The 13,436-nt window shown below is 39.7% G+C and overlaps 1 protein-coding gene across 7 annotated transcripts in view; it reads left to right on the forward strand.

The window, feature by feature from the left end:
• LRCH2 (leucine rich repeats and calponin homology domain containing 2) overlaps window positions 1-13,436 on the forward strand; it is a 197,033-nt gene that overhangs the window by 154,524 nt on the left and 29,073 nt on the right. For 4 of the 7 annotated variants that reach the window (XM_051827276.2, XM_051827277.2, XM_051827273.2 and 1 more), the window contains exons 13-15: window positions 2,984-3,049; window positions 12,340-12,388; window positions 12,467-12,583. In XM_051827276.2, the coding sequence (XP_051683236.1) occupies window positions 2,984-3,049; window positions 12,340-12,388; window positions 12,467-12,583 (232 nt within the window). The remainder of the gene's footprint in view (window positions 1-2,983; window positions 3,050-12,339; window positions 12,389-12,466; window positions 12,584-13,436) is intronic. The other 3 variants (XM_070066580.1, XM_051827275.2, XM_051827274.2) reach the window with 1 other exon arrangement.

Genomic DNA, 13,436 nt, shown 5'->3' on the forward strand with positions numbered 1-13,436 from the left:
CTGGGGAGGAAACCAGCAGATGGAAAATCTCTCTCTGTCTCTCCCACTCTCTCTGTAACACTGACTTTCAAATAAATAAATAAATCTTTAAAAAAAATTAAAGGGATAGGTTATGCAGCTTAATTGTATAGTCTTTTACTTAAAATAAATACTAGTAGGCCGGCGCCGTGGCTCACTAGGCTAATCCTCCGCCTTGCGGCGCCGGCACACCGGGTTCTAGTCCCAGTCGGGGCGCCGGATTCTGTCCCGGTTGCCCCTCTTCCAGGCCAGCTCTCTGCTGTTCCCTGGGAGTTCAGTGGAGGATCCAAGTGCTTGGGCCCTGCACCCCATGGGAGACCAGGAGAAGCACCTGGCTCCTGGCTCCTGCCATCGGATCAGCGTGGTGCGCCGGCCGTGGCGGCCATTGGAGGGTGAGCCTGCGGCAAAGGAAGACCTTTCTCTCTGTCTCTCTCTCTCACTGTCCACTCTGCCTGTCAAAATAAATAAATAAATAAATAAATAAATACTAGTAGCTGAATTAGGGAGATGTGTTAATAATACAGACTAGATATTTAGATAAAATAAATGCTTATTTTGGCTTTGAGCACCACAGAGTGTAACATGAAATATTAATGTATATTGTAAAATTTTACATAAATGAATTCTCAAATATATAAAACATTTTATAGATAAGTGGCTCTCACCTTTTTTTTCTTTTTGCTCCAGTATAACCATACACACCAGCAATCACAATGCTAGTGACTATGGGGTGGAAAGAATCAAAATTTACCATAGTGAACGCTATCATTTGTCTCTCCCTCTCCAATGCAATAATTCTGATAATTTCCTTCAGGATAGTACTTGCTACCATGACTCCTTTTTAAAAATAACTCTTTTAAAATACATTTTTTCCAAATAGCCTTAGATATTTTAATTACCTTAATTTTGAATTTGAGGATTTCTGGTAATTTTAATGTATGCTCACACAAAGAAGAATAAAGGTATCATTAATTTCCATATTTTTTGGCTGAAAGCTACAGCAGTTTGTATATGATACTTACCCTTTGTACTTCATCGTGACTTCATTCTAATGAGGTTCTACTAGATCCAATCTACAGGAACCAGAGTAATCAAAATTGTTTTCTTTGTTCTAATCATGTTTCTATAATTTCCAACTATATTTAGTTTATTATATATTTTATTAGTCAGGTAGCTTTAATTTGAAATTTGTTTCTGTATTCTTTTAATAGTTTTTATCTAAAGATTTAACTTTGAATAAAAGGCAGATATTTTGTTCCTTTTAACACAAACCTTTAAATTTTAAAAAATTTATTTATTTGAAAGAGTTACAGAGAGAGAGAGAAATCATCCATCCACTAGTTCACTCCCCAAGTAGCCACAATGGCCAGGGCTGAGCCAGGTTGATGCCAGAAGCTTCACCTATGTCTCCCACGTGGGTGCAGGGGCCCAAGCACTTGGGCCATTCTCTGCTGCTTTTCCCAGGCCATCAGCAATGAGCTGGATCAGAAGTGGAGCAGTTAGAACATGAATCGGCACTCACATGGGAGGCAGGCATTGCTGGCAGTGGCTTTACCCTCTATGCCACAACGCTGGCTCTGGGAACCTTTAAAATTGAAAATTAGATTATATTTATATTTATAGTAGTATTAAAAATTCTTAAACATGGAAATTACTCATCTTAAAGAAAGTTAATAATTAATTACCTTTGACTTTGAAATTAATACTTAGGATTATATAAAATTATGGACAAGTAATTATCATTTTTATAATTTTTTCAAATTTGTCCAGTGAAAGTTCAAAAAACTGTGTGTGTGCTTGTGTGTGTGTGTTTAAAGGAATTAAGCTTTAGCACTGATTCTGCTTTTAGAATTAAAGTTTATTATTTGACTTTTATAAAATGATTATGTATTACATCACCGTACTTCACATCACTTGCTGTATTAGGCAAACCAAATCAGTCATGATGGTACCTAAACAACCTTCATTTTGTCTTCTGTCTCAGCCAAAACTTAGATATGCTAAGGTAATAATTGCATGGTTAAAAGGGATCCATGTGGCCGGTGCTGTGGCATAGTGGGTAAAGCCACTGCCTGCAGTGCAAGCATTCCATATGGATGCCGGTTCTAGTCCCGGGTGCTCCACTTCTGATCCAGCTCTCTGCTATGGTCTGGGAAAGCAGTAGAAGATGGCCCAAGTCCTTGGGCCCCTGCACCCGTGTGGGAGACCCAGAGAGGCTCCTGGCTTCGGATTGGCTCAGCTTCAGCTGTTGTGACCAGTTGGGGAGTGAACCAGCGGATGGAAGACTCTCTCTTTCTCTCTGCCTCTCTTCTCTCTATGTAATTCTGATTTTCATATAAATAAATAAATAAATGTATGTTTTTTTTTTTTTAAAAGGGATCCAAACCTTAAAAAAAGACATACGAAAGAAGCTATGGGGGCCGGCGCTGTGGCGTAGTGGGTAAAGCCGCCACCTGCAGTGCCAGCTTCCCATGTGGGTGCCAGTTCGAGTCCTGGTTGCTCCACTTTTGATCCAGCTCTCTGCTGTGGCCTGAGATGGCAATGGAGGATTGCTCAAGGCCAAGCCCTTGGACCCCTGCACCCACGTGGGAGACCCAAAGGAGGCTCTTGGTTCCTGGCTTCTGATCGGTGCAGCTCTGGCTGGTGCAGCCAATTAGGGAGTGAACTAGTAGATGGACGATTTCGCTCTCTCTTTCTGCCTCTGCTTCTCTGTGTAACTCTAACTTCCAAATAAATAAATAAATCTGTAAAAAAAAAAAAAAAAAAAAAAACAACAAGGTATGGAAGAGCTGGGAACTACATTCCTTTATTACAATGTACTTATGGGTATCTGATCTAAATAATATTTAAATACTGTTTTCTAACACAGATCTTCCTGGACTGAATAGTTTATCTTGGAGATATTTAACAATCATATATATAATATTTAATATGTTTTAGAATTAATGTATTGATTTAATTCTAGGATTCTTAATCACTCAACTTCTGTCATGAGAAACAAGCTGAAATCAACTTTGGAATGCGAAAAGAGGTATTAGCATATCTCCTTGGTCCTTATATTTGATAGTTTTTAATGAGACTTGATCCTCTTACAGTATTGTTTCCATATATAGGCTTTAACTGAATAAATGATATTGAATGATGATATGACTAATTAAAGAGGAAATGTGTTGCAGCATGAATTAAATTTACTTTTGTCAAGTGGTCCACAGTACAGTGTGGTAACTGTATAATAGTGTATCATATGCAGTATAAAGAACTGGAAGAGAGGAGTTGGTAGGCTCCAAACACAAAGAAAAGATAAGGAAATGGAAAGACTAGTTCACTGGTTTAATTGGCTTATACACAGTATGTGCTAAAATATTGCACTGTACACCATAAAAATGTATAAATATTGCATTCATTTTTAGTTTATTTTCAATTTTTCGAAAGGTAGAGAGATACAGAGACACAGAGATCTTGAAACCACTGGTTCACTCCCCAGAGGACCTCAGCACTCAGGGCTGGGCCAGGCCAAACCAGGAACCAGGAATTTAATAATTTAAAACATTTACTTTTTTTTTTTTTTGACAGGCAGAGTTACACATAGATAGAGAGACAGAGAGAAAGGTCTTCCTTTTCCGTTGGTTCACCCCCACAAATGGCCGCTACGGCCAGCGCACTGTGGTCGGCACACTGTGGCGGCAAGCTGCGCCAATCTGAAGCCAAGAGCCAGGTGCTTCCCCCTGGTCTCCCATGCGGGTGCAGGGCCCAAGCACCTGGGCCATCCTCCACTGCCTTCCTGGGCCACAGTAGAGAGCTGGACTGGAAGAAGAGCAACCGGGACAGAATCCGGCACCCCGACCGGGATTAGAACCCCAGGGTGCTGGCGCCGCAAGTGGAGGATTAGCCTAGTAAGCTGCGGTGCCTGCCAAAACATTTACTTTTGATATAAACAAAATTTAAAAACTTATATTTTACTTTATTGCTTATACCTTTATTTGTCTTGATAGAATTATTCAGTCATTTAACATTTATTGTATTACTGTTACTGCCAAGAATAATGTTTCTTTATTATTGATTATGCTTATTTTCTATGATATTTTTTGTATTTTGATTTCAATTGAGTGTTACTAAATTCTTCTGAGTATATTATGTATGTCCACATATTAGAATTTCAGAGGGCAAGAAAACAATGAAAATTTCTAATTTTTGTCTTTGATGGATTGAAAATTTGCATCTGAATCAGAGTTGAATGTAAAGGCATAGGAGTAGGAATGTGAAGGACTAGGGAAAATCAATTAGGACAGAATCAGACAATTAGGATTTATTGAGTGTTACGTGTGTTGTCATTAATTTTTATATGTACTATCTCACTTAATCCTCACAGTAACTTTTGAAGCTGTTATACCCAATTTATAGGTGGTAAAACAGAGGCTTAGAAATTGTCTTTTTTTAAGATTTATTTATTTATTTGAGAGGCAGAATTACAGATAGAGGAAGAGACAGAGAAGTCTTCCATCTGCTGCTTCACTCCCCAAATGGCCACAATGGCTGGAGCTGCAATGATCCAAAGCCAGGAGCCAGGAGCTTCCTTGGGGTCTCCCACGTAGGTGCAAGGGCCCAAGCACTTGGCCCATCTTCCACTGCCTTCCCAGCCCATTAGCAGGGAGCTGGAGTGGAAGTAGAGCAGTTGGAAGTCAAACTGGCTGTGCCGGCTTTTCCTACTACACCACAGTATCCACCTGTAGAAATTATCAAAAGTTGAGTGAGGTTCCATGGTGTAATAGCACTCTGGGCTCTGAAATTTTCAAAATTTGGTGCTGCCATTGTGGTGTGGCAGATTGGGCTGCTCCCTGCAATGCTGGCATATCATATGGAAGCCTTTTGATGTCCTGACAGCCCTCCTTGGTCCAGCTCCCTGGTGGTAGACCTGGGAAAGCAACAGAAGGTGGTCCAAGTGCTTAGGCCCCTGCACCCATGTGAAAGACCTAGATGTAGCCAGTTTGGCCTGGCCCTGCTCTGGCCATTGTGGCCATTTGGGGAGTGAACCAGTGGATAGAAGAAATTCCTCTCTCTCTCTCCCTCTGTCACCCCCAACCCCCACACTTTCTATCTCCCTCTCTCTCTGTAACTGCCTTTCAAATAAATAAATAAATCTTTAAAAAAAGTAAATTCTCAAAACTTGCTCAAGATCATTTTGGCAGTAGGTTGTACAGTCAGGATTCAAACTGAGTTTGTCTGTTTCATAACCCCAAGACTTAACATGATAACAGGAACACTTTCTTCCTCCAGAACCACATGTCCCAGTGATATCCTTTGCTAGATAATCTGACAGTTCAAGCTGACTTTATTTTTTTCAAACTCTTACGTGGTCTTCCTGATCGGATGGTCCACTATTTTTATTTGAAATTATTGAAAGCTCCTCTCTCAAGCACCCTTCTGAATCTAGTCAATTACAGAAAATTATAGCATCTTGAAATACTTACATCTGCCCTAACTTCCCCATTCCTATTGCAATTACATTGGTTGAGAACCTTTCTTCTATGGGGATTATTTCAGCAGTCACCAGACATAGGTCCTTTGTTCAGTTTTGCCTAGCTTTTTTAAAAAAAAAAAAAAAAGATTTATTTGTTTGTTTGAAAGAGTTACACACACAGAGAGAGAGAGAGAGAGAGGGAGAGGTCTTCCATCCACTGGTTCACTCCCCAGTTAGCCACAACATCTAGAGCTGCGCCAATCCAAAGCCAAGAGCCAGGAGCTTCCTCCGGGTCCTCCACATGGGTGCAGGGGCCCAAGAACCCAGGCTATCTTCCACTGCTTTCACAGGCCATAGCAGAGAGCTGGATTGGAAGTGGAGCAGCCAGTACTGGAACTGGCGTCCATATGGGATGCTGGTACTGCAGACTGGGGCTTTAACCCACTTCACCACAACACCAGCCCGTTGCCTAGCTTTAAATCTGAGTTCTGCACCATAGAATTTTGATGGCTCTGTAACATAAGTTTAATGGTGTCACTTCCATCTATTTTTTTTTTCATTCATTTACTAATACTGCTATTACTGCCTGAAATAATGGCAGAGAGAGAGAGATGTTCATCTGGTGGTTTACTCCCCAAATGCCTGCAACAACTGGGACTGTGCCATTCCAAAGCCAGGACCCAAGAACTCAATCCAAGTCTATTACCTGGTGGCAGGGAACCAAGTTCTGGAGCCATTCCCTGCTGCTTCATAGGGTGTGCATTAGCAAGAAGCTGAAATCAGGAAACAGAGCTGGGATTCACACCAGATGATCTGATAGGGTATGCGAGCACCTCAAGTGCCATGGCAACTGCCGAGCAAACTCTTGCCTCCTACTCTCTCTCAAATACAGATTATGCCATCTTACATTTTATCTTCCTTAGAAGCTTCTTTTATTACCTTTCCCTAAGTTTCTTTAATTGCTATCACAGCTTTCCTTTTCAGGTTCTAACATTCTCTTGAGAAATTCTCAATTGCTCATACCTCCAAACTTTCACATACAATGCTGACCAATCCTAACCTTCTTAAAACTGTTACTTCAGGCCAGTAGTAGGTTAAGCCTATGCCTGCAGTGCCAGCATCCCATATGGGTGCCAGTTCATGTCTCCACTGTTCCACTTCCAATCCAGCTCCCTGCTATTGAGCCTGGGAAAGTAGCAGAAGATGGCCCAAGTACATGGGCCCCTGCACCAATGTGGGAGACATGGTAGAAGCTCCTGGCTTTGGATTGTCCCAGCTGTGGCTGTTGAGGCCATTTGGGGAGTGAACCAGTGGATGGAAGACCTCTCTCTCTGCCTCTCCCTTTCTGTAACTCTGACTCCCAAATAAATAAATAAATATTTTTTTTTAAAAAAAAGACTAATTTTCTCATTTTCCAGTCACCTAATTCTTTCTTTAGAAATAAAACAGAGGCCGGCGCCGCGGCTCAATAGGCTAATCCTCCATCTGCAGCGCCGGCACCCTGGGTTCTAGTCCCGGTTGGGGCTCCGGATTCTGTCCTGGTTGCCCCTCTTCCAGTCCAGCTCTCTGCTGTGGCCCGGGAGTACAGTGGAGGATGGCCCAAGTGCTTGGGCCCTGCACCCGCGTGGGAGACTGGGGCGGGGGGGGGAAGCACCTGGTTCCTGGCTTCAGATCAACGCGGTGCGCCGGCCGCAGAGGCCATTTGAGGGGGTGAACCAACAGAAAAAGGAAGACCTTTCTGTCTCTCTCTCTCTCTCTCACTGTCCACTCTGCCTGTCAAAAAAAATAAATAAAACAGAAATCATTTTTTCCTGATTACAGGAGCAGTGTAGCTTTGTTGTTGAAAAATTAGGAAATTAAGAAAATATCGAGAAAAAAATAAACAAATAAATATCACCTGTTTTCCTGTTCCCCAAAGATGTCAAGTAATTATTTTGTTGTTTTTCCTTTTAGACCTTTCTTCTTGTTTGCACATGAATATTTGTATCTGCATTCATGTGCATGTGTACATACATACGCAGTGTGGAATTGTATACCCTGTTGCATAAGTAACATTGCCACTTCAGTGTGTACTAGGAATGTCTAACTCTACTTTCCAAAAGCAGATTCTTAATTTCCCTGTCCTTCCTGCACTTTTACTCATTTCAGAATGTTGACTGCATCCCTCTAGTTGATCAACTTAAAGCCCTCAGGAGTCATCCTTAATGTGCAACTTTCTGTCACATTCCTTATCTAATCCATTTACAAATCTTGTTGACTACCTTAAGATTATATCTGAAATCTGATCCTGTCTAATCAGCTCTTCTCCTACCACCCTAGTCCCAGCCTCCCAGCTTTCTGCCCTAGCTGTCCTTTAGTCTCTCTTCCACAAAACCTCAGATTGACATTTTGAAAATGCAAGTTAAATAGTGTCATTTGTCTTCAGAATTCTCTGCTGATTGCCCATCTCATTCGGAATAAAAACTAGAGGCCTTTAAGGCCTTGTGAAGTTGTACATTATTTGGCTCCTTCTTTTCTTTCTCTCTTGCTTCTTCTTCTTCTTCTTTTTTTTTTTTTTTTTTTTTTTGACAGGCAGAATGGACAGTGAGAGAGAGAGACAGAGAGAAAGGTCTTCCTTTTTGCCGTTAGTTCACCCTCCAATGGCTGCCGCGGCTGGCACGCTGCAGCCGGCGCACCACGCTGATCTGATGGCAGGAGCCAGGTGCTTCTCCTGGTCTCCCATGGGGTGCAGGACCCAAGTACTTGGGCCACCCTCCACTGCACTCCCTGGCCACAGCAGAGAGCTGGCCTGGAAGAGGGGCAACCAGGACAGAATCTCGTGCCCCGACTGGGACTAGAACCCCGTGTGCTGGCGCCGCAAGGCGGAGGATTAGCCTAGTGAGCCGCGGCGCCAGCCGTCTCTCTTGCTTCTATTGTATTAGTGTGTTCTACTCTAGCTGTTATTGCTTCCTTGTTGAATATCATCACCCTAGGTATGTCCCTCACCCTCTAAGTCTTTGAGTCTGCCTAGAATGATCTTCCCCCAGATAACCATATGGCTTTCTTTTGTACCTTTGACTTTCTTTTCACATATCACTTCATTAGCAAAGTGTTCTCTTAACAACATACAAAAGAGCATGCCTCCTCTACTCCTCTATTCTTGTTTCTCACACCCTGCCTTATTTTTCTCCATGGAATATAATACATTATACATTCTGAATGTATACTTCTTTATTTGTTTATTGTTTTTTTATCAGCACCTTGCCACTTCCTGGTCACAGTACCATACATATTTCATAAGATTAGAAACTTTATTTTGTGTTCTTCCATATCCCTACACTTAGCACAATGCATGGGCACACATATTAGGGCCTCAATAAATATTTGTTGAGTGGATGAATTGGGAGCATAGGTTAAAATGTTGAATGTCAAGAATTGTGTTATGTGCTGGGAGATACAACATTGATCAAGAGAGAAATGGTCACAGCACTCATTAAGTTGATAATTTATGGGGCCGGCACTGTGGCCCAGTGGGTAAAGCCTCCGCCTACAGTATCAGCATTCCATATGGGTGCCGGTTTGAGTCCTGGCTGCTCCACTTCCAATCCGGCTCTCTGCTATGGCCTGGGAAAGCAGTAGAAGATGGCCCAAGTCCTTGGGCCCCTGTACCCACGTGGGAGACCTGGAAGAAGCTCCTGGCTCCTGGCTTCGGATGGGTGCAGCTCCAGCCTTTGCAGCCAATTGGGGAGTGAACCTGCAGATGGATGACCTCTGTCTCTCTCTCTCTGCCTCTCCTCTCTCTCTCTAACTCTGACTTTCAAATAGGCAGATAAATCTTTTAAAAATAATTTATATAGTCCTAATATATTGCTGTTTTAGATGTGCTTGTATTTTAAAACAGGGATTGAGTCTACAGATCCACAACTAATAGAAATGATTGCCCGTTAGTTTCATTAGGCAACATACAGACTTGTAGGAAGGACCTGGAAAGATTCTGGCTCCTTAGGCTTTGGATAAATTGGTCAGTCTTTCTGAAATGCCTGGGTAGCCTTATACAAGATTCCTAGCCACTTCTGGCCATTAGCATGAGCGCTAGGTCATTGCATATATACATGAAAGTTATGGTAAACTATTGAGAAATTGTTTGGCAAGATAGCATGGTATACTTAATTTTTTTAAACATTAATTTCTTTATCTGAATGAGAGTTCAGAGACAGAGAGAGGGAGGGACAGAAAAATCTTCTACCCGCTGGTTCACTCCTCAAATGGCCACAATGGCTGAAAGTGGGCCAGTCCAAACCCAGGAGCCAGTAACCTCCTTAGGGTCCCCCATGGGAGTACTGGGGCCCAAAGAGTTGGACCATCTTCTGCTGATTTCCTAGGTGCATTAGCAGGTACCTGGGTCAGAAGTGGAGCAGCTGGGACTGAACCAGCACCCATGTGGGATACCATCACCGCAGGAGTATACTTGAAAGAGTATGCACCTTAACATCAGGAAGATTTGAGTGAGACACTCACTTTAGCACTTGCTACCTATGAGGTTTTAGATAAACTTTTAGGGGGCCGGCGCTGTGGCACAGTGGGTTAACGCCCTGGCCTGAAGTGCCAGCATCCCATATGGGCACCGGTTCGAGACTGGGCTGCTCCACTTCCAATCCAGGTCTCTGCTATGTCCCGGGAAAGCAGTAGAAGATGGCCCAAGTCCTTGGGCCCCTGCACCCGCATGAGAGACCTGGAAGAAGCTCCTGGCTCTTGGCTTCAGATTGTCACAGTTCTGGCCGTTGCAGCCAATTGGAGAGTGAACCATTGGATGGAAGACCTCTCTCTCTCTGCCTCTCCTCTCTCTGTGTAACTCTGACTTTCAAATAAATAAATAAATCTTAAAAAAATAATAATAAATTTTTAAATCAGCCCTAGTGCCTGGCTCATGCTTAGTAAATGTTAGTTCTCTGACTATTTTGTTCTGTTCACCTTTCTTCTGATGAGGTTGTAGATAAATTAGCATAGAGTTGTAAGAGTTTAGATTGCTAGAACTGAACTGTCTAAATTTGGGTCCTGGATCTGTCTGTTGGGAAGGTTTTTAACTTCCTCTGAGCCATATTTATCCCATTTGTAAAGCAAACTGTTGAAATCTTTACTTAGTATAGAGTTGGTCTTCTGTATATTAAGGTAATTAAAAATAAATCTTAAAGAAGAATGGGATGAGAGAGGGAGTAGGAGGTGGGACAGTTTGGGGGTAACAGAGTGGGTATGGGGGGAACTGCTATATTTGAAAAGTTGTACCTATGAAACTTTTTATTAAATAAAAGCCTTCTAAAAAAAACCCACAAATAATAGCAGTTTCTGTCTTGTGGTTATTGTGAAGATGAAATAGATTAATATAGGTAAATTTTTGAGAATAATGATGAACACTTAGAAATTGTTTTTTATGTTATTAGTTTTTGAATTATTTTTAGTACTGTTATGAATTAATTTATTTTTCCTTTTTCTTATTATCTGATCTCAGTCATTTTCCATTTCTATCGCCTTTTTTGTCCAAATGGGAAATAGACTTGTGGATTTTTAAAAATTTGTATAAACGGTTTATTTATTTGAAACCAAATTTATATATATAGAGAGGGAGAGGCTGAGAAAGGGGTCTTCCACTAGTTCAGATGCCCACCCTCACTGTAAGGCTTTTAAATGACATTTTGATTATAAGTTATACTTGCAGTTCTATATTCATGTTCTCTTGTAAAATCTGCAGATTTTGGAGCTAGCTGTTTTATATTCTAGTTTTGTTTTCTTAATCTGGTAATGAAGTCCTCTTTATTTGATAACTTTTTTGGAACACCATTCTTCCAGATTAATTTTGAAACTTGTCAAATTTCTATAGCAAGTCACGAATACTTTTTTTGTTGTTGTTAGAGTTCATTGTGGTAATGAATTTAACAGTTAAATTATACCTGTAATACTTGTTTTACTGTCCAAGAACATTCCAGTTACTCAAGTCCTTTACTAGACATTAGTGATTTTTTTCATGTAGGTCTTATACATGTGTGGTCAAGTTTCTTTCTAGATATGTTATGCTATAAATATTTCTAATATATTTTACTTTTCATTATAGTTGGTACATAGGAAAGCTTTTATGCTTTTGTCTCTAACTGATAACCTTCTTATTATGATAGTTTTATCTTAATTTTGTTTCCTAAATTTTGTGAATTTGATTCTTTCTCACTAATGTTTACATCTTTCTTTCTTACTGTATTTCATAGAAGTTTCTCAATAGTGTTAAAAATATTAGCAGCTCTAGTGCACATTTTGTTTATATATTTTATCCAATGAAAATCCTTGTGAAAATCTGCCAGCTAACAATAGTGTGTGCAGTTTTCATTATTCTTACAACAAAACTATATGATAAGAATTTCCTTCATAGTTCCTCTTGCTTCAGAATGGAGAGTTTGGGGCTTATAATCTACAATTCAGTAGAGCAAAAAGAATTACTGACCAGAGCTTTTTGGCATCTAAACAAAGGAAATTATTAATTGATTTAAACATAGTTTTTGATAATTATTTTAGTGTAATAAATATCCTGTCTTGTCTTTGACTGTATGTCTATAGATATGTGTATTACACTTCTGCTGGCTTCTACAAAGTACTTTGAGTAGTCTTATGCTTAGGATTTCATAAATTAAACCCATATTGATGTTTCCTATGGAGCAACAGTTGTTGGGAACTTAAAATGTTTTTGTTAACATTAAGTTTTATGTTATTACTTCAAAGTTTAGTCATGGGTAAGCTCTTTACGTTTCTGCTTTTAAAAAAAGGTAAGTTTATAATGCTCATAATGTATATCTAAGGATTATTTTAAACGTTTACATATTAAGGCATCTTTAATTTTTTAGTGTCTCAACAGATGAAGTTAATTCACCGTTATCACCCCTCCCATGGCAGGTAAGAGGACATTAAAATACTATTGTATCTATTATTTTGTTCTCATTTCTTTATTTAAAATAAATTGTCTAATTATAGCCCTTAGAAAATCAGAAGGATCAAATAGATGAACAACAGTGGCCAGAATCTCAGCCTATAATCTGGCAAAGTGAAGAAAGGAGGCGGAGCAAACAGATTAGAAAAGAATATTTCAAGGTACTTTATCGAATTTTAAAATTTATTTTGTAATTACTGGATTTGATTTTCTTAGTTTTGAGTTAACATATAATATAACTCTAGTTAAATGCAGGAAATGTTGTGTTATTTTATCTTAATATCCCACTTGGATGTGATATATACAATCCAATTATATCCATAAAATTTCAGTAATTCAGAACAAGAATGGACTAAAATAAATTTTAATTCACTACATCCTATGAGAAAGATAAATTTTTGCTACGTTGCTAGTTGTACAATTATGTAGTATTGAATTAGTTCCCTTTTGATTACTAAAACGAAATTCATGAGATATACTACATGAACTACAGAACTACAGTTCTGCATATTCACATCCCCAAATTGGGCAGCCCCATTGATTTGTCCTCTGATGAGAGAAGTGGATGGCAGTGACGGAACACATATGGAAGAAGGTTCCCCTTTATGAGCCTTTAATAAAGGCACTGAATAAAATTTGTTTACAGATAAAACTTCATGAATGATGATGTAGGGAAAATTGCTGTAGTATTTAGTAAACAAAAATTGGATATTTATTACATCTCCTTTATCTTAGTATAATATAGCCAGATGGATTCTCACTTTATTTTAAAATTTTTATTAATATAAAGAGAACATAGTTCATGGTATTTCATAGGTATGGTTCTAAGAAGATAACCATATTTCCCTCTTGCTCTCAATCGCCCACCTTCCTTCCCTTCTTTCTTGTTTTGTTAATTTTTGCAAAAACATAATTCAGTCCACTCTATAATCATAATTTAAAAAATTTATTTATTTATTTGAAAGTTAGAGTTACACAGAGAGAGGAGAGGCAGAGAGAGAGAGAGAGAGAGAG

Source organism: Oryctolagus cuniculus, chromosome X (genome assembly GCF_964237555.1).
Source record: "Oryctolagus cuniculus chromosome X, mOryCun1.1, whole genome shotgun sequence".
NCBI classification, from domain to species: Eukaryota; Metazoa; Chordata; class Mammalia; order Lagomorpha; family Leporidae; genus Oryctolagus; species Oryctolagus cuniculus.